Here is a 21,422-nt window from a genome sequence, read left to right on the forward strand (position 1 = left end):
GAGCGCAAAGTTTCAGTTTCGCTTTCCTCGAGATCCAGAGCGGTTCCAGGCAGAGCCGCCTCCCCTTCCTCTCCTCCTTGTCCTCCTCGCCGCGGACTGCCAGGTGAGTAGGTCCCTGTCCCCTGTTTCCCGAGGCAGTGGGCGCCGGAAGCTCCGCGGTCTTCTCCAGGGGGCTCTGAGGACGAGCCGGCGGGCGAGAGGCGGGCTCCCAGGGCCAGGCCTCCCCTGGTGAGGATGGAGACTAGGCAGATACTCAAGTCAAAGAAAGTTTCTCCTAAGTTCGTGATTCCTTTTAACTGTTCTTGTTGTTACTGTTAATTTGCAGCTGAAATTGTAATTCACATTCTGAATTCAGGTGAAACTTACCTACTTTTTAAAAAAAATTGAATATGTTCACCTGCGTGCAGTTACCTCCCTCTAACTCTATGCTTTAGACAGACTCTTAAGGCTTTTCTGCCTTCATTTCTTGATTTGGCCAACATGCAGTACTGAACTGCATGCTGGCCTGTGTGCCTGGGAATAAAGGTGAGAGCCTAGGCACCTGACCTCACCAGCTGTAAAGGGAGGTGAATTGATACCAAAAAAGCAAAATCTTTTGAAGGCCTCCAGAGGAAACAGACTCTTAAAAGAGGGAGGGAGGGGGAGCCTCTGAGATGCAGGGACCACAGTATCTAAAGCACGGAGGAGTACAGAGGCCTTGGAGGAGATGAAATGGGTGAGGGAGGTGACAGAGGAAGGGGCTAGAGCAGTGCTGTCTGGAATGAGACCTACGTGTTAATTTAAAAATTTTTTATTTTACTTACTTTGTCTTTTTAGGGCCACCCTCGAAGCATATGGAGGTTCCCAAACTAGGGGTGGAATTGGAACTGTAGCCACAGGCCTCTGCAACCTACACCACAGCTTAGGGCAATTCGAGATCCTTAACCCATTGAGCAAGGTCAGGGATCGAACCCACATCCTCATGGATGCTAGTCAGGTTCGTTTCTGCTGAGCCATAACGGGAACTCCCTAATTTTAAAATTTTTAGTAGTCATAGTTCTTAGAGTATAAACAGGTGAAATTATTTTTAATTATATTCTTTAATTCACTGCATCCTAAATGAACCATTTCAGCAGAGAGTCAATGTTAAAAACTTAATTGAGATATTTTGCGTTGTTTTTATGTCATCCTAAGTCATTGCAGTCCAGTCTTTATTTCACATTTATGTCACATTCTGTTGAGATTAGCCACATTTAAGTGCTCTAGAGCTACATGTGGCTAATGGCCCACACTGGATAGCAAAGTTCCAGATGTTGAAAAGTCTTGAGCATCAGTAGGGAGACGTGGAAGGCTCGTATCACAGGAGTGTCATGTCAAATGTGCATTTTAGAAAGTTGGTTTTGACAGTGATATGGAGGACACATTTCCATGTAAGGATAATTGGAAGTGGAGAGGCCAGAAATAAAGTTTTTGCACATGGCTGGTAAGACTGGAAATGAGCCCCTCTTTATGGAGAATAGTTTGATAGTAATCAGAATTATAGCTGCATATATATCCTTATTCTGCAGTTCCACTTCTAGGAATTTGCCCCACCGATCGATTAGCACCTGTTTGAGGTGACCTACATACTAAGTTGCTCTTTATAGCTCTTTTTATAATAGCAGAGGATTTAGAACTCCTTAAATGTCCATAAAAAAGGTGGACTGGCAGTTAAATATCTTACAGTGCATTTATACACTGGAATGCAATGAGCAGTAGAAAGAAGGAAGGTGCTGTCTGGTGCTAATATGGAAAGATGTCTCGGATACATTGAACGGAAAGGCAAGATGCAGTGTGTAAAAGATACTACCTTTAGAGGATGCGCACAGGCTCTGAAGAGCACTCTGACCAAAGCTGGTGTCCCAGAGCTTCCTGCCCATGAGGACAAAGGCCCAGAGGTGAAGGAGAGTTTGGAGAACATCAAATAGTGCCATTCCACAACGCTGCTGTTTGCCTGGAGTGTGGGGTAGGTAAAGGGGAGGCTGGGAAGCAGAAATGGCAAAGAGCCCCTTGAATGCCAGGCGGACTAAAGGGCTTGATCTTTACTGTAGGTAGTGGAGTCTACTGAAGGTCTTTTTTTTTTTTTTTTTTGTCTTTTTGCCATTTCTTAGGCCACTACCGTGGCATAATCGGAGCTGTAGCCACCAGCCTACAGCAGAGCCACAGCAGCGCGGAATCCGAGCCTCGTCTGCAACCTACACCACAGCTCATGGCAATGTCAGATCCCCAACCCACTGACCAAGGTCAGGGATCGAACCCACAACCTCATGGTTCCCAGTCGGATTCGTTAACCACTGAGCCACTACGGGAATTCCTGCTGAAGGTTTTGAGCAGAAAAATGCTTCTCAAATAAATGCCTTCTTCTTTAGGGTTTTTTTTTAAAAAGACGCTATCTTTTGTGTAAAAAATGCCTCTGGAAGGATACAGGAGAACCTAATAACATTGCTTGCCTCTGGGAAGGGACTTCAGTGAGGGAAGTAGGAGGGAGCCTTTCACACTTTCTAAATTTGAATCTGTAAATGTAATACCTATTCAAATAATAAACTGTATATTAAATGCATTTAAGTATTTAAAAAGAATGTATTGCCATAGCTCAAGCAAGAGGCTCTGCGGCCCTGGAGTGATGGACTATCAGTGGGCAAGGAGGGTGGAGCCATATTTGAAAGTGATTTAGGTGGGCAGGACCCATGATGGATTGAATATAGGACAGAAGAGAAGATTCCAGATTTCTGACTTGAGTGGGTAACTGATGTATTATTTACTACCGTGCTGTGGAATCCAGCAGGTAAAGGAGGATTTTAGAGGGGGTTGTTTGAGGGGTAGGTAAGGTGTGGGGACTGGGGATAAGGAGATTAAGGGTCCAGTCTTGCAGAGGCTGCGTTTTAGGGGATTATGGGATGTCAGGTAGACTTGGAAGATGAGGCTTGGGAGAGCCATCGTCTACAGATACAGATGTGGGAGATTTGTAGCTGATGAGTTGATACCATGAGAGTGGATGAGTTCACCCTTGGAGGGTGTATACAATGAGCTGAGACCTGTTCTCAGACGAAATCCTGGGGAAGATGATTAAGGGTGAACTGTGGAAATGAATCCAGGGGATAGGGCCTGTAAAGGCAAAACGAGAGGTAACAAAAGAACCAAGGGAAGGTGGCATCGGAGCAGCCAGAAAGCAGAGGTTCAGGAATCAAAGAAGGACATGAAGACGGAAACTGTAGAGAGGGGTCAAATAAAGGTTGGGACAGAAGAGTCCACTGGGGTTAGCCACGCAGGAGACATGGAAGACTTGCCTCTTTTGTGAAAACAGCAGTGCCCTCTGGAGGCAAAAATGCATCTTGTCCTTGCATTTTAGGGTTGTGCTTGGACTTGCTGCTCTTCCTGACACTTAATAATAGTGCTCTCTCTAAAAAAAAAATAATAATAATAATAATAATAATAATAGTGCTCTAATGCTCTAGATAGTTGTACAAAATATTCCTATTTCAGAGGCATCAGAAATCATCTCAGAAGCCTCCAAGCGATTATGTGACAATGACTGTGAGCAACTTGAAGCATTTGAAGCATTTACACCATTATTCTCGTCAAAATTTACAGTCTTTAATTCCTACTTATTAAATGGGAAAATCTTTAAAATGTATTTTCCTAGAGTCTCTGATTTGTATCCAGTTAGTCCCCTTTCTAATTAGATCAGCGGTATTTATCACAAACTCGGTAACACACCCTCTACAGGCACAAGACAGTTCCCTCTTTCTTCAGACACTCTCCAGGGGTCTTCACTCACTCAAGGCTGGTTTTTCCTCATTGCTCTTTGAATGCTGTGCTTAATTTTACCACTTGGTAGCACACTTCTCTTCTAAAGACATAAAAGCTTGCTCCATCCCCAAGGCCTTGCTCTAGGCTCACCTTTTCAGGAAAGCTTCCCTGTTGTAGCCCATACAGTTCTTTCCCTTCTTTGAACTGCCATTATGGTTTTAATTGGAACCTGTTTGTAAAGGATAGAAGGTAACAGTCACAACAGCAGAAAAAACACAATTTGTGCATCTTCACCTGTGAAATTAAAAATGATTCAAGGAATTCCCATTGTGCTTCAGCAGGTTGAGAACCTAGCCAGTATTGATGAGGATATGGGTTCCATCCTTGGCCTCACTCAGTGGGTTAAGGACCCGGTGTTGCCATAAGCTGCAGCGTAGGTCACAGATGCGGCTCGGATCTGGTATTGCTGTGGCTGTGGCGTAGACCAGCAGTTGCAGCTCCAGTTTGACCCTTAGCCCAGGAACTTATATATGTCGCAGGTGCGGCCCTAAAAAGAAATTATTATTATTATTTTTTTGGTTGCTTTTTAGTGCCACACCCACAGCACATGGAGGTTCCCAGGCTAGGGGTCTAATTGGGGCTACAGCTGCTGGCCTATGCCACAGCCACAGCAATGCCAGATCCAAGCCGCATCCTCGACCTACACCGCGGCTCATGGCAACACCGGGTCCTTAACCCACTGAGTGAGGCCAAGGATCGAACCCACAACCTCATGGTTCCTAGTCAGATTCATTTCTCCTGAACCATGATGGGAACTCCAGACGAAGTTTTTTTTTAATTTAAAAAATAAAAATGATCCAAGATCACAAGTGCCCTTGTGGCACAGCAGGTTAGGGTGTTCTTACTGCATTGGGCTTGGGTTGCTGCTATGGCACAGGTTCGATCCCTGGCCTGGGAACTTCTATATGCAATGGGCACAGCCAAAAAAAAAGAAAAAGAAAAAAAGTTTTAAGATCAGAAATTGGGGGTTTCCATCTTGACAGAGTGGAAATGAATCCGACTAGGAACCATGAGGTTGCAAGTTCGATCCCTGGCTTCGCTCAGTGGGTTAAGGATCCAGCATTGCCATGAGCTGTGGTGTGGGTCACAGACGTGGCTCGGACCTAGCGTTGCTGTGGCTGTGGCATAGGCTGGCAGCTGTAGCTCCGATTAGACCCCTAGCCTGGGAACCTCCATATCCTGCAGGTACAGTCCTAAAAAAAAAAAGACAAAAAGACAAAAAGACAAAAAAAAAAAAAAAAAAGAAAGAAATAGTTTTTGGTCTTCCTGTTGTGTATTCTCACTAAATTCTCTAAGGTACTAATCCATGCTTATTATATCCTTCTATTCATTCCTAGAAAGGGGCTGCTGTATTTGGGAAACAGAAAACGTAGTAAACATATAAAGACCCAAGAGACCTGGAGGATGGATTTTCTTAAGGTAAAAAGCGTAAATGTCTATAAGTCATAAATGTTGATCAGCATGTAAAATAGTTCTTCGTGTAACAGCACAAAATCTGGGGTCTTAAGTTATACTTGGCATTCTTACTTGGTTTTAATATGCCAATAAAAGTTTTTTGGGAGTTCCCATTGTGGCGTAGCAGAAATAGATCCAACTGGTATCTATGGGGATGTGGGTTTGATCCCTGGCCTCACTCAGTGGGTCGGGGATCCAGTGTTGCTATGAACTGTGGTGTAGGTCGCAGATGTGACTCGGATCCCGAGTTGCTGTGGCTGTGGTGTAGGCTGGCAGCTGCAGCTCCAGTTTGACCCCTAGCCTGGGAACCTCCATATGCTGTGTGTGCAACCCTAAAAAAAGGGAAAAAGAAAAGTTTTCTCATTGCTTATTGTGAGAGATGGGGAATCAAGAATACACTAATTAACACAGTCAACATGAGGACGGGTGATTTTTTTTAAATGTCACCTCAGTATCATTTTGCTTCTCGTTTACTCATTCAGTAGTTCTGCTTTTACAGAATGGGGGAAGGAGGACTATGGGGGAGGAATAAAAATAAGGGACTAGGGAAAAGGGACCTCATTTGTTTACTCTGAAAATTCCATATTCAGGCTTGTGTCATGAAATAAGCAAATGAAAGTGAGTCCTTACAGGTAGATGGGTAGGTGTGGCGGATGAGGCTCTTGTTGCCATGCCTTCTGTTCTGTCTAGAGCAACCCCACAAGCTTTTGGAGATTGGAGTCTCATTTGAGAGTTTGGGGGCATTTTGGTCTGTGACCTTTGAGCCTTTTCAAGTGTTCATCTCCAAGCCTCATCTCACCTTGAATTAGAAATGCACTGGCTTCTAGGGAAGTGGGTTAGGGTCATTGTTGGCTGGAACATTTAGTATTTCGGGTATTTTAGGCACACTGATTAAGCAAACAAATGGGTACTCCCCTTCCCTCTTTTTTTTTTTTTTTTTTTTTGTCTTTTTGCTATTTCTTGGGCCGCTCCCTCAGCATATGGAGGTTCCCAGGCTAGGGGTCTAATTGGAGCTCACGGCAACGCCAGATCGTTAACCCACTGAGCAAGGGCAAGGACCGAACCTGCAACCTCCTGGTTCCTAGGAGGATTCGTTAACCACTGGCCACGACGGGAACTCCTCCCCTTCCCTCTTAAACCCAGTGCTTTCAGCAAGGTTTCTGTTGCTTGTGTTTGTTAGGCTGTGTTTATCAGCTGTAATCTGTAGTCATTTGGTCTCAGTTTTTTTAAAACCACTTTCACTTTTTACAGGGTGTTGGAGCAGCAGCTTACAAGGAGAAATCAGGTAGGATCACCTCATTCTCACAATTGTCTCAGAACATGTTTGCTCAGATCTTTCCTCAGTGGAGAAAGGGGAATACAGAAGGAGACTCTCTCTCCCACAAGTGCTCAGGTGCGTGACTGCAGGACTTTGTGGGGACCTGGCACATGCCACAGAAGGGGGACTGCCTTGGAGGCTGTGTGGCACTAGCAGATGTGTTCTCTAAGACCCCCCTTGCCCCTTTCCTTTGCACACAAGATGTGGGCCTCTTCTGACCCCAGCCCAAGCCAGAAGAGGTGACCCAGTGTCTCCTTGAGGCTCAACAAGGCTTGTAAGAGCCAGGTGGAACCTGACTAATCCTAGGGTGACTCACTGGATATTGTCAACCAAATCATAGGTCTGTTGGCTTTGACTACTCGTGTGCTGCTCTTTTTAGGTCATTGAGGCCACCAGTCATCTTTCTAGCTGGCTCAGATTAGAAATGGGAATTGAGGTAAAAAAAATTATTAATTACTATGTTGTATCCATTTTAAGGCACACCTTTTTTATAATTCTGAAATAAGGCTACTCCCTAGCCAAAGACGGGTTTAGCTGACACCGTTTTTCCTTTCTCAGTGGCCTATAATAATGAGGCTTTAGACTCCATGAAATACAGTATCACAGGTTTAGCTCTCCAGGAAGTGGAAACTGAGATGGAGTTAAGAGTGCAAAAGGTTTATTGTGAAAGGAAAAGAGAAGCTAGATTGGACAGGTGGAGCCATCAGACTGTAATGAAAACCTGGCACACCTCTGCCAGCCTGAGATTGTCCACTGGGAGAGCTCCACGTTGGACATAGATAGCCTTGCTCAGCCATTGAGGGTAGCCACGCTGAGAAGAGCATGACCTGGGCTGGAAAGCTGAGATGGACTTTCCCCTTCTGGAGCTGTCGGCTCACCATACCCCACTTCACTGAGGGGCACTGCAGCAGCATATCTGGCCTGCCACATGCAGTAAATAATTTTTAGTCAAACAGTTTTCCTTTTTTTTTTTTTTTTTTTTTTTGTCTTTTTTGCCTTTTCTAGGGCCGCTCCCGCAGCATATGGAGGTTCCCAGGCTAGGGGTCGAATCAGAGCTGTAGCCTCCGGCCTACGCCACAGCCACAGCAACGTGGAATCCGAGCCACGTCTGCAACCTACACCACAGCTCACGGCAACGCCGGATCCCTAACCCACTGAGCGAGGCCAGGGATCGAACCCGCAACCTCATGGTTCCTAGCCGGATTCGTTAACCACTGAGCCAAGACGGGAACTCCAACTTTTCTTTATTTTTTATTTTTATTTTTTTTAGGGACACACCTGAGGCACACAGAAATTCCCAGGCTAGGGGTCAGATCAGAGCTGCAGCTGCTGACCTCTATCATAGCCACAGCCACCCGGGGTCTAAGCTGCATCTCTGACATGCACCCCAGCTCACAGCAGCACCTGGTCCTTAACCCACTGAGTGAGACCAGGGATCAAATCCCCATCCTTATGCATAGTAGTGTTCATTTCTACTGCACCACAACAGGAACTCCTAGTCAATTGGTTTTAATTCCACCAAAATCAGGCCACAAAACTAGAAAGTGATGAGAATTATTTACAGTAGCATTGTCAGTGCCCTGCCCATCTGCTGGACCATACCCCCAGGAGCATTTGACCAGTGACTGATAGAAACTCGATAAATATCCCAGCTCCTTTACTCCTCTGGTGGTATAACTCAGACACATGGTCTACACTCTCTGCCCCCAGTGGAGTTAAGCTTCATTTGCTCTGTAACATATCCCTTATACATTCCTTTCCTTTCCCTGTCTCGCTTTCTCACTCTGCTGTCCCCATCCCATGTCCCTGCTGTTCTCTGGGATCACCTCCCAAATAAACTTACACTCAAATCCTTGCCTCAGAGTCAGCTTCTAGGAGAATCCAAACCAAGACACTGGCAAGAGCGAACAAGTTATGAATAAGACCTCTACATGTTTTTGACTCATAATTAAATCCTTTCTAATTCTTATGCCTCAAGCATGGCTCTTCCCAAATGCACCCTTTTTATGTGGATTTTTTTAAATCTATAAGCCTCAATACACACAGCTTTCTCATTGCATCATCGAAGCTACCACTTGTTGAGTAAGTACCACTTTTTGAGCTCATCTCTCCTTTTGTACAGAGGAGGCTCAGTCTCCTGGTGTGAAGTAAAAGTACCTCCTTTTCAAAGGAGTCTTTGCTCATTTCTTTATTTCTTATCTTCTCTCCTTTTCCAGAGACTGATATCCTCCAAGAAAACTACAGTCAGCAAATTACCCTTCATCACAATGACCTCAAAATTTTAAAAAGTAATGAGAATCAGCTGTGGGAAATCCTCCAGAATAAATTTGACTGTATCTTTACCCTGGTCTCCCCAGCCCAGGAAGGTAACAATGAGTCTCTACAGGTCTTCAGAAAAATGCTGACTCCCAGGCTAGAGTTATCTGTCTGGAAGGCTGACCTCACCAGACACGCTGTGGATGCTGTGGTGAATGCAGCCAATGAAGACCTCACACATGGCGGGGGCCTGGCCCAGGCTCTTGTGAAAGCTGGCGGCGTGGAAATCCAAGAGGAGAGCCGAAAGTGGATTTCTGAATTTAGCAAAGTACCCACGGGTGAGATAGCTGTCACAGGAGCAGGGAAGCTCCCCTGCAAATGCATTATCCATGCTGTTGGGCCTCGGTGGCGGTTAATGGATAGACAGAAATGTGTCAGTAAGCTGCAAAAGGCCATTATGAGTATTTTGAATTATGTCAACAGTAAAAATGGGGTAATCAAGACAGTAGCAATTCCAGCACTGAGCTCTGGGATTTTCCAGTTCCCACTGGATCTGTGCACACAGGTCATTGTAGAAACTATCAAGTCTTATTACCAAAGAATGCAGCCAGGCAGCAATTTGAGAGAAATTCACCTGGTAAGCAATGAGGACCCTACGGTTGCTGCCTTTAAAGCTGCTTCAGAAGTCACCCTAGGGAAGAATGAGCTGGGACTCCGGGTGACCCAAGAAGCCAGCACGATCGTATTGAACAACATGACTCTCCAGATTGTCCAGGGCCTCATTGAACTGCAAGATGTAAGTCTTCGTTTTATTCTCTTGCACTGCCAAAGGGGATCCCTGAACTGTTTATTACTGATCAAGTGCACTTTGAGTATATACTATTTCAAACACTGTTTTAAAAAGCATTTTGTTAAGGTTAAGAGTATGGACTTCAGAGCCAGACCATCTGGATTTCAATACTGGCTTTGCCATTTACTAACTGGGTGACCTGAATTAAATGACTTTACCTTTTGGTCTTCAGTTTCCTCACCTGTAAAATGAGGATGATAATAACATTTACATCTTAAGAGTTGGAATCAGTACACATAAACTGCTTAGAATAGAACCTGGCATGTGGTAAATATTTATACTTATTATTGCTATTATTCTTAGGCACCATGAGGAAATAGAGCAATCTTTGATTCCAAGGAACTTAAAATCTACCATATTCTTTTCATACAAAAAGATTCTCTTTTGAAAAAAATCTCATTAGAGAGACAAAAAAATCTGAACATTTCTAAAGCAGCCTATCAGTAATAGACAAAAAGTGTTAATACAAGGTAGATGTATAGTGTTTAAGAGTTTGGGAGTTCAGTCGTGGATCAGTGGTTAACGAATCTGACTAGCATCCATAAGGACGCAGGTTTGATCCCTGGCCTAGCTTAGTGGGTTAAGGATCTGGTGTTGCTCTGAGCTGTGGTGTAGGTCACAGATGCAGCTCGGATCCTGCATTGCTGTGGCTGTGGAGTAGGCCAGAGGCTACAGTTCTGATTCAACCCCTAGCCTAGGAACCTCCATATACTGCAAATGAGGCCCTGAAAAGCATAAAAAAAAAAAAAAAGTTTGTACCTTTGTGGCAAGAGTGGAGCATAGTAGACCAAGAAAGATTACCTCACAGTATATGAGTTTTGAATCTGATCTCAAGTGAAGATCAGAGGAGAGGAGGAGAGGCCTGAGTGGTTAGAATGACTGATCAGAGAGATACAGAGAAATTAACAGATCAAAAGGAATAGGCTGGACCAGTCAGGGACCTAGATGGAGCTATACATTGTATTCTTAGTGTATGGCCCTGTTCTGGGACTGTGGAGGATACCGAGTGTAACTTAGCATTTAGCCAGGGATCATAGAGCACAAAAGTGAAGGCCCTGGCAGGAAGGTGAGAAAGTCAGGGTAACAGCAAACCTAGGTATTTCTGGGTTAGTGCAGCTTCTCTACCAGGCAGAAAGCACTTTGAGGATGGGGATCATGGCCTGTTTATCTGTTCATCTTTGTAACCCCAGGACTGGTCTCTGGGTGTGCATCTGGGCATGCTTCTAGGTGCTCAAGAAATTCCTGATGAATAGCTAAAGGGGGCAGTAGGGAGCAAGGGCTGCAAAAGAGTAAGAGAAAGAATATAAAAATATAGAGGTTTTTTTTTTTTCCCTTTTATATCAGTGATTCTCCTCTAGCCACAGTCACATAGACTTAGTCCCTAGTGAAAAAAAGCCACTTAATTGCCTTCAAGATAATTAGGAAGAAGACTGAGGGGACCTCATAAAATGAAATCCCTATTTAATAAAGTATTCATATGCCAATTGAAAATTAGAGTGGAAACATCCTGGTTCAATAACTTATTCCTTTAAGTAAAATGCTATTGTTTTTATTTATTGCCAACATTAGGAACTTTAAGATTTGGGTGCCAGTACCCCAACTTACAAATTCTGATTGCACCTTCAAAGGGACACATTTGCTAACATCCAGGAGGAGTTACCTAAGTTACACCCCAAGGGAGTCAAAGGCATCAGGATAAATGAGGGGGATTTAGGCATGGGGGAAGGACACAGCCCCTTTCGCCCAGCTCTGAGGGCTGACTTGGAGGTGATATTACTTAAAATACAGTCCATGTGTATGTAGTCTGTTTCCGAAAGGGCGGGTGAAGAGCTGATGAAAGCAGTTGCCTGTAGAATAGGTAGGTACGGAATATCTGGGGTCCCCACTCAAAAGGGGCCTGCTTTCCACCAAAGACTTTTCCCTTTTGTTTTTGCCTTCTTTAACCATGTACTATTTACCTTAACAAATACCAATTAAGAGAAATTTTTTGAAGAAATTTCATTTCTACTATGATTAAAATAAAATGAAAATTCACACAGAAACAGCAAGAACCATGACAGCAAGGCAGGGAATGAAACCACTTATTGATAAAGCTTAATACAAGTCTACAAAGAATGCTCAGAATCTGGGAATACTGGGAGTATAAACCAGCAAGGGGCTGACAGATGCTTGTAAATTTTCTATTCATCATTAAATGACATTTTTGTGGATTTAGGATCTTCAAAAGTATTTTTCAAAGGTCTTTAGTGAAATAAAGATTTAAATTAGTCATTTAAGAAAAAGTAATTTAGGGAGTTCCTAATGTGGCTCAGTGAGTTAAGAACCTGACTAGCATCCATGAGGATGCAGGTTTGATCCCTAGCCTCACTCAGTGGGTTAAGGATCCAGCATTGCCTTGAGCTTCAGTATAGGTTGCAGGTGCGGCTCAGATCTGGTGTTGCTATGGCTGTGGTGTAGGCTGGCAGCTGCAACTCTGATTTGACCCCTAGCCTGGGAACTTTTATGTGCTGCAAGTGTGGCCCTAAGAAGACAAAAAAAAAAAAAAAAAAAGTGATTTAACACCGAATCCTGTTCATTTTTTTCCCTTTTCAGACAGATGTAATTGTTAATTCTGTAAATCCACGTGATGGTCTTAGAGCTGGGACTGTGTCACAATCAATTCTACAAGCAGCAGGAATTGAATTAGAACAGGAATTTAGCCAAAATATGACTAAGACACCACAAGATTCCCCGCTGGTACTGGTCACAAAAGGATTTAAATTGTCCTGCAAATACGTATACCATGTGTTGTGGCATTTAGAATATTCTACACGAAAACTGGTAAGGTCAAGATAAACTTGTTTTTATGTAGCTCTGGAGTCTCTGTAGTCTTCGTTGAATTTCCATTATGTCATTACATTCATGAAATATTACTGTCAAGTGGAATAGCCCCCATTCTCTACTACTCCTGTGAATACTTGAAATACCAACCAGGTGCTTTTGTTACAAGTTACCTTAAGAAGTTTAATTTAGGGAGTTTCCTTGTGGCACAGCTGGGGAAGGACCCGTGTTGTCACTGCAGTGGCTCAGGTCACTGCTGTAGTGCAGGTTCGTTCCTTGGCCCAGGAACTCCCACATGCTGTGGGTGAGGCCAAAAAAAAAGTTTAATGTAAAAGATCACCCTGGAGTTCCCGTCATGGCTCAGTGGTTAACGAATCCAACTAGGAACCACGAGGTTGTGGGTTTGATCCCTGGTCTTGCTCAGTGTGTTAAGGATCCGGCGTCGCCGTGAGCTGTGGTGTAGGTTGCAGACTCGGATCGGATCCCTGAGTTGCTGTGGCTGTGGCGTAGGCCAGAGGCTACAGCTCTGATTCGACCCCTAGCCTGGGAACCCCCATATGCTGCAGGAGCGGCCCAAGAAATGGCAAAAAGACAAAGAAATAAAATAAATAAAATATCACCCAACCCAGAGTTCCCTAGTGGTTAAGGCTTCAGTGTTGTCACTGCTGTGGCTCCAGTTTGATCCCATGTGCCGTGGGGGTAGCCAAATTAAAAAAAATTAAAATATCACCTAATCCATGTCCAAATTTTATATGGGCATACTGTAAACAGACACAGAAACCGCAAGGCTCCCGCAGTCTGCACACTCATTCACCTCACTGCATCCAGTGAGCCTGTAGGCCTTTTCCTAAGTGGGCCTGAGATTCTGCCTCTCCATCTTCCCTGCCATCTGATAATTCTGGGAGGACCTGGGTCTCCCTGCCAGTCCCATTCCAGTCACATCTATTACCTGTGATGTCTTCTCACCTGTGCCTGTGGTGGAGCTTAGCTTTCTGGCTGACTTTACAACTGAGGCCCGTACAATATATGCGGTAAAGAGCAGGGGGGGAAGCCACTGAGATATGGAGAGAGGGAAACTTAATCCTCTTCTGTGGCTTCATCTGTCTTTATTTTGTCATCATGTCTGGTCTTCTCTTCTCTAGAAAGCCCTTAAATGCCAGATTGGTCCTTCAGTCTCTCTGTACCTCTCAGTTTTCCAAGGTCCTTCCACAGATAAGCTTCCTGTATTAGCATTCAGTTTGAATGTTGAAACATTGACCAAAGTGTAAATCTGCTAAAATAAATTACATGACAGGTCTTAATGACATTGAATAAATGTTGCTTGCTTACTTTAATCTGAACCTCTTTTTATTAAAGCTCCTTATCTTGACCCAAAAGTGGCAGGTTAAGTGGAGATAAACTGAAGGTTGGCTTTCTGGCCTGGGAGGAAGGCTACATAAACCGGGAGAAATCACAAGGCCCAGACATCCCGAATAGCTCAAAATGGACCCCTCAGTTGCTTCAGTTTTTCAGCCCTTTCATTTCTCATCATCTACCTCATAGCTGTAATGGGTCCCCTATGGAGTAGGACCTTTCCTGTCCCCTGAAGAGTCCTGGACATGGCCCTGGGAAAAGTGAAAGTTGGCACTGTAAAATATGAGCAGGATTAAGGGGTAAGTGAAGTCTTCTGTTTCACTCAAAGCTGATCTTAAATTTGTATTTTTCCTACAGATATTGAAAAATGCAGTGAAGAAGTGTTTGGAAAAATGCCTTGAGCGAAATCTAACTTCTATTTCCTTTCCTGCCCTTGGGACTGGTATCCTTGGTATGGAGAAGGATGTAGTAGCAGAGATTATGTTGAATGAAGTTTTACAATTTGCCACATGCCATTTTCAGCAATTAACTGTAAAGTTTGTGATCTTCCCAAATGAAGTGGAGACATGTAAGGTAAGTTAGTATCTTAGAAATAAATGTCCGACAGTTCGTTTATCTATTCATTCATTCTTTCATTCATTCACGCAGCAGTATCTGTTGAGTATCTCCAAAGTAATTGTGTGGTGATGGTCTAACTTGGTTAAATTTAATTTTTATAAATTGCTGACCTCTGACCTAGCCAAGAATATCATTGTAGAAGCCATATTTACCCCAGTACCTAGCTTCTCCCTGTCCCTTGTTGGCATTTATTCTTTCCACTGCTCCTTAAAGGTAAGTGACCGCCTTTTAGCTTTAGTGTTGGGTCCTCTGTTCCTCCCCCTCCTCTTTCCCACCTCCCAGCTTATCTTCCTGTGGGTAGTTGCTATTTTCTCTCTCCCTACAAGGAAACAAATTTAGACTTGTTCTCGCTTGCTCTTTCCTGGAACAAGTGTAAATGTTCCTATTCCTCTTCCTGCCTCACTAGACGCAGGAAGGTTTGTCCCGCTTGGTGATTGCCTTTGCTGATGTCGAGCTACCAAGGTTCCATTACTGCAGGAGGAGTTGGGAAGAAACATTCACAGTGGGTCTCGTGAGCCAGTGTGAGCGAGCTCCAGTACACCGCTGTCTCATCCACAACTGACCTACAATGTTGGCAACTTACCCAAGGAAGTAGCTTACCTTCTTGACAGAATTAATCATCCTGTCATCTGAATGAAGCTCATGCGTTCCCCCCAACCCCAAGCAGAGGACTATTAATAGGTCCAGATAGGGGCCCTGAGGACATTCCTGAACTCTTCATAAAGCACCATATCCTGGAGTTCCCATTGTGGCTCAGCGGAAACGAATCTGACTAGGAACCCTGAGGATGCAGTTTTGATCCCTGGCCTTGGTCAGTGGGTTAAGGATCCGGTGTTGCCGTGAGCTGTGGTGTGGGTCACAGATACAGCTCAGATCCGGTGTTGCTGTGGCTGTGGTCTAGGCCAGCAACTATAGATTCAACCCCTAGCCTGGGAACCTTCATGTGCCATAGGTGCCACCCTAAAAAAAAAAAAAAAAAAAAATAGACACCATATCCTTACAAGAGGAATTAACCACAGCTAGAAAAGAAGGCTCTCACTCTCTTCAGCACACAAACAAAAACATGCTTGGCAGGAATTCTGTCGTGGCTCAGTGGTTAATGAACCTGACTAGCATCCATGTGGATGCAGGTTCGATCCTTGGCCTCGCTCACTGGGTTAAGGATCCAGCCATGAGCTGTTGTGGAGGTTACAGACGTGGCTCAGATCCTGCATTGTTGTGGCTATGGCGTAGGCCAGCAGCCACAGCTCCAACCTGACCCCTAGCCTGGGAACCTCTGTATGCCTTGGGTGTGGCCCTAAAAAGACAAAAAGACACACAAAAAATGTGCTGGGCAATTCAACAATACAGAAAGATCAACCAGTTTGAGGCTCCCCTAAGGGCTAATAATAAAAGTTGTTGCCATGTGCTGCACAGGCCAGGTACTATGCCAGAAAACTATCTTTATTTCATTCTCCCCTCAATCCTGTGATAAAGTCACTTTGTCATCTCCATTTTATAAATGAGACCAGAGAGTAATATGCATACGGCTAGTCCAGTGGCTTGAATAGACAAAATTCTAACCTGAATCTGTTAGTCTGACCCCAAAGCCTATGTTCTAAACCCGTAAACAAAAATGCGGAAAAAATAACTTGAAAGATAATACAACTTTCCATTTTGTAACTCAGGAGAAACTTATCTTACATAGGAATTTATGTTATGTCCTGTAATTTGTATTAACTGTTCCTTCAGGCCTTTTTTCAATGTAGTTAACACTACGGTATATCCATGTGGAATGTGATGTGTGCATACACATAAGTATACACCTCTAGTCTTCTAAGCACATCTTTTCTTCCTAAAAGAGTCTTGCAGTGAGGGGTGTATGTTCAGAAAGATCAGAGGGCAACTTAGAAGGTTCTTCGCAGGGGGTATTACCTTGGCAAGGTCCCTACATTGCAGAAAATGGATTTGTCAGACATCTAGAGTTGACCTGACTCAGAAGACCAATCTGTGCTAAACTCACAATAAAGTGATACTTACATGCACACCCTCATGAATTTCCGAGTTCATGAATGACAATGAGTAAGTAACTCCCTAGCTGTGTTCATTCCTATTTCATGATGATAAGGATCCTGGGTGGAGCCGAGAATCTGTAAAAGCCAATGGATAGTTATTCATTTGGTTATTTAACAAATATTTATTGCATATCTACCTTGTGCCAGATATCATGTCTCTGAAGAAAGAACTCCTTACTATGAACACTCCTCACATTTCTCACGTTAGGTGTCAGTCATCTGTGGTCAGGGCTGGAAAAACTGCCAAATGCTTGCCATTTGGATTTACTTTTCCAAACTGCTTGCAGACCATCTGCTTGTTATCCACATTTTCTATGTTATTGATACTGGTTAAGTTGCAGTTTTCTTTCTTTCTTTCTTTCTTTTTTTTTTTTTTTTTTTTTTGGCTTTTTAGGGCCACACTCATAGCATACAGAGGTTCCCAGGCTAGGGGTCCAATCGGAGCTGCGGCTGCCAGCCTACACCACAGCTCATGGCAAGGCCGGATCCTTAACCCAGTGAGTGAGGCCAGGGATCAAACCTGCAACCTCATGGTTGCTAGTCAGATTTGTTTCCACCGTGCCACGATGGGAAGTCTGAAGTTTTCTTTCACATTTAGTTCAAAAGCTTTGCCTAACTGATTTCTAACCCTGCCACACACAGTGACTGGTTGTGTTTGTTGTGGTGGTTGTGAGTTTTTTGGTTTTTGGTTTGGGGTTTTTTTTTTTTTTTTTTTTTTTTTTTTTTTTTTTTTTTTTAGCAGAGGAAGGTTTATTGCAGGAGGAGGCAAGGAGAGTAGGTGGCTCATGCTTAAAACCCCTGGACTCTGCCATAGTGTTAGGGGAAGTTTTTATAAGCAAAGTTTGGGGTGAAGGCTGCAGAGTGTGACTTTCTTCTGAGTGGTTGGTGGTGACATAACAGGGCAGTGCTCCAGCAGCCTTATGTTCAGCCTGAAGTTGCCATCCTCCACCCAGATGAATGGAGGCCTTAGTTCTGCAGAAGAGCTCAAAGATATTGTTTTGTGTATTCCTAGAGGAGGAATCAGAATCCTGCCCCAAGGCTACACTCTTGTTCCTTGACAGCGCCTCCTTGTTTCTGCATCCCCTCCTTTCCCTGATTAGCAACTGTTTGAATCTGCCCTTTAACTCAGGGAAAGTCAAGGAGGCTGAGTGAAGCCTATCTCCTACAAACAAGAAAGCAGGGACATGGAGTTCCCATCCTGGCACAGCAGAATCCGACTAGGAACCATGAGGTTGTGCATTCGATCCCAGGCCTTGCACAGTGGGTTAAAGATCCAGCTTTGCCACAAGTCATGTCGTAGATGCAGCAGCAGCTTGGATCTGGTGTTGCCGTGGTGTAGGCTAGCAGCTGTAGCTCTGATTAGATTCCTAGCCTGGGAACATCCATATGCTGCTGGTGCAACCCTAAAAAGCAAAAAAGAAAGAAAGAAAGAAAGAAATCAGGGACAGGGAAAGACTTTTGCATCCAGGCAGGCCCCACTGGGTCCTGCTTGGCTTCCATACCCCTTTTTCTTTGATACTTCATAATCTTGAGGAGAACCAGTCTTGGACAAGAAAGGGAATAACGTTTTGGACAAAGAAACCATAAAGTAGGCAGAGGAAATCAGTTTTGGGGGGACTTAGTTTCGGTCCCTCCTTTCACCCTTCCTCAAATCTTTCAGGGAACAGGGCAGCAACTGCTCTGGCTACTTCCTGCTGAAATGGGGTGTAATCCTGCCTCAATTTGGGAATAGGACACCGAACTGGAAATATTTTTGAATTCCAAGTTCTGGATCCAAGTCTAGACTAACTACTGACTTTTTTTTTCCCCAAGACTACTGACGTTTGGAGTTCCCTTCATGGCACAGTGGAAATGAATCTGACTAGTATCCATGAGGATGCAGGTTTGATCCCTGGCTTCGCTCAGTGGGTTAAGGATCTGGCTTTGCCGTGAGCTGTGGTGTAGGTCGCAGTGGTGGCTCAGATCCTAGGTTGCTGTGGCTGCGGCATAGGCCAGCAGCTGTAGCTCCAATTAAACCCCCAAACTAGGAACCATATGCCATGGGTGGGGCCCTAAAAAAATAAAGACTACTGACTTTTTTTTTTTTTTTTTTTTTTGTCTTTTTGCCATTTCTTGGGCCATACCCGCGGCATATGGAGGTTCCCAGGCTAGGGGTCGAATCGGAGCTGTAGCCGCCAGCCTACACCAGAGCCACAGCAACACGGGGATCCAAGCCGAGTCTGCAGCCTACACCACAGCTCATGGCAATGCCAGATCCTTAACCCACTGAGCAAGGCCAGGGATCGAACCTGCAGCCTCATGGTTCCTAGTTGGATTCGTTAACCATTGAGCCACGACGGGAACTCCAAGACCACAGACTTTTAAAGTGACTTTGGAAAAGAGCTGATTTGTATCCATTTTGTGTTTGGCAGCTATTATTAGTCTATTATCAGCAGATAATGTTATCTTATTTACTTTGGAGGGCAGGAAAGTTCCTCCCTTTTATGACTTCTCTAGGTACTAAATAAATATGGTAAGATCAAGGGCTTTTTTGCTCTAGAAATAGCAGCTGCAAATACAATTTATGAAGAAAATGCCCTACAAATTAAGAAAGGTTGTTGTTAAAGTTCAGATGCAATGAAGTAGTCTTTACTTCGTTATTTACCATCTTTTTCACTGAAGTATTTACTGCCAATTGCATCAACTTTTTTTTTTTTTTCCTTTTTCAGATGCACCCGGGGCATATAGAAGTTCCCAGGCCAAGGATTGAACCTATGCCACCACAGAGACAATGCTGAATCATTAACCCACTGTGCCAAAGCGGAAACTCCTAAGTCAACTTTTTTTTTTTTTTTTTTTAGGGCCACACCCATGGTTTATGGAGGTTCCCAGGCTAGGGATCCAATCGGAGCTACAGCTGCTGGCCCTTGCCACAGCAGCACCAGATCCAATCTTCGTCTTCGACTCACATCACAGCCCATGGCAACACTGGATCCCCAACCCACTGAACGAGATCAGGGATTGAACCCACAACCTAATGGTTCCTAGTTGGATTCATTTCTGCTGTGCCACGACGGTAACTCCATGTCAACTTTAAACAAGGAAAACATAGGGCGTAGTCGTTCCAAATTCTAAGAGAGATGGGTTTTGTCAAATAGACACTATGTTAAAAGATCTCCCTGGCAATATGCATAAATCTTTGTGTGTAGGCTATTATATAATAATAGTTATTACAATAGCTAACATATTGAATGTTTAATATGTGCCAGGTACAATTTTAAGCATTTTACAGGAATTGATTATTTATTGAGTCTAGACAAAGCATGGTGTGCATAAAACTTTTAAAAATGAGTTTGTTTTATTGATTACAAAAGCATCTCCCTATATTTATCTTCTTCAATGATGTATTCTAAGCCTTAGTTCTGTGCCTAATGTGCAGTTAGTAGGGCACTAATAGCTGTGAATGAATGAATGAATGACTCTTTTGTGTTGGGATGTATATTCTCCTTTTTTATGCCAGATTTGAGGGGTTCCCCTCCCTCATTTTTGCTATATTTGTTTTCCCTACTTGCTCTAATATATTGTAGTACTGCACTCGCTGTTCCCTTGGACTTTCTTAAAGGCTGCTTTTGATTTATGGCAGTGGGAATGGGGGGCGACAGAGTGGCTGAGGTCAAGTATGGTGAGTGCGGGTAGAGAGGGATTTTGATGACAGTAACTAAAAGCCCCACTTAGGACTCTGCTTTGTTTTGTTTCTTGTAGGCTTTCAGTGCTAAAATGGAAAAGAGGCTCAACAGTTACACTGGTGGTGAGTAAAAAATTCTCGGGTCTGGAAATAGAGTCTCCCACCACAGACTCATTCTGTTTGGGATCATCTGAACTGATTGGATGGGAGAAGAAGAAGAAATAACAAAATATGTTTCATTGTGTTCCTGCTTGGATACCAACCTACTCTCTCCTGACCCTGATTCTGTTTTCACTCAGTCTGGTTTCATGATATGACCAGAGAGAGGCAAAGTTGTAGTAGGTAATCCACAGTGTGGGCAGTTCATTCACAAATATCTCTCTCTAATTTTTTTTTCATAAGATTAGTAAAGCAGTTACTCTTTCTGCTTTGAATGGAGTGACATCTAAATGAGGTTACTCATTAGAAATCATAGAAAACACATCTCAATAGTACCAGGTAATAATAAGTGGATTAACCCAGTGCTACCCAAACCTGAGTAATCATTGAGATTATGATGGAAACTTTAAAAAACAAAAAACAAAAATATCTGTGGCCCAACTCTACAGATTCTGATTCAGGGATCTGGCCCAAACATGTATATTTTTCGATGCTTCCTGACAATTTTGCTGCTGAACCAGGTTTGGGATCACTGGACTAAACCAATCCTGGTTGCTGTTAGAGAGAGATTAACTTTGTCTTATAAATTCCATTCCTTTAGAGGAGTTAAGGTGGGCTGAGATGAAATTGCATTGAGACAGCTAAGGTGTGTACTTCTGAAAAGGCCTTTTAAACCAGAGTATTCTATAGTGTTAAGAACACCAGACATTCAACCAGCAATAGAAACCGTTAGAATATTTTCCATTAGGAAAATAAGAATGGAGTGACATCTAAATGAGGTTACTCATTGGAAATCATAGAAAACACATCTTATACCTTTAATTTAAAGGTATTTACTTATATGCTTACATACTTATATGCGTACATGCTTATACCCTTTAATTTAAGGATTCACTTATGGATGTTCACTGTCCAGAAGTGTTGGAAATGGAGAAGGGGAAACCTTAAGAGCTCTGGCCTGTGACTGTGCCTCTTATAAGCTTATTTATTTATCTGTAAGATGGTGATAATGATAGACTATTATGAGGATAATTAGAGATTGTTTGT

The 21,422-nt window shown here is 43.6% G+C and overlaps 1 protein-coding gene across 16 annotated transcripts in view; it reads left to right on the forward strand.

Annotated features, from left to right (window-relative positions):
* Positions 1 to 14: 14 nt before the first annotated feature.
* PARP9 (poly(ADP-ribose) polymerase family member 9) overlaps positions 15 to 21,422 on the forward strand; it is a 39,435-nt gene continuing 18,027 nt past the window's right edge. Inside the window, exons 1-9 of one of the 16 annotated variants that reach the window (XM_084991009.1) lie at positions 15 to 103; positions 817 to 1,984; positions 5,166 to 5,247; positions 6,535 to 6,676; positions 6,981 to 7,037; positions 8,818 to 9,653; positions 12,300 to 12,527; positions 14,238 to 14,453; positions 20,294 to 20,339. In XM_084991009.1, the coding sequence (XP_084847135.1) occupies positions 9,000 to 9,653; positions 12,300 to 12,527; positions 14,238 to 14,453; positions 20,294 to 20,339 (1,144 nt within the window). In that variant the 5' untranslated portion in view covers positions 15 to 103; positions 817 to 1,984; positions 5,166 to 5,247; ... (1 more) ...; positions 6,981 to 7,037; positions 8,818 to 8,999. Of the gene's footprint in view, positions 104 to 816; positions 1,985 to 2,129; positions 2,262 to 5,165; positions 5,248 to 6,534; positions 6,677 to 6,980; positions 7,038 to 8,817; positions 9,654 to 12,299; positions 12,528 to 14,237; positions 14,454 to 20,293; positions 20,340 to 21,422 lie in introns of all 16 variants that reach the window. The other 15 variants (XM_084991011.1, XM_021070267.2, XM_021070269.2 and 12 more) reach the window with 15 other exon arrangements.

The sequence above is a fragment of the Sus scrofa genome, chromosome 13 (genome assembly GCF_054392235.1).
Source record: "Sus scrofa isolate SSC_HxYL_T2T_F1_AM1 chromosome 13, Sscrofa_HxYL_maternal_Yorkshire_Landrace_v2.0, whole genome shotgun sequence".
Classification (NCBI taxonomy): Eukaryota; Metazoa; Chordata; class Mammalia; order Artiodactyla; family Suidae; genus Sus; species Sus scrofa.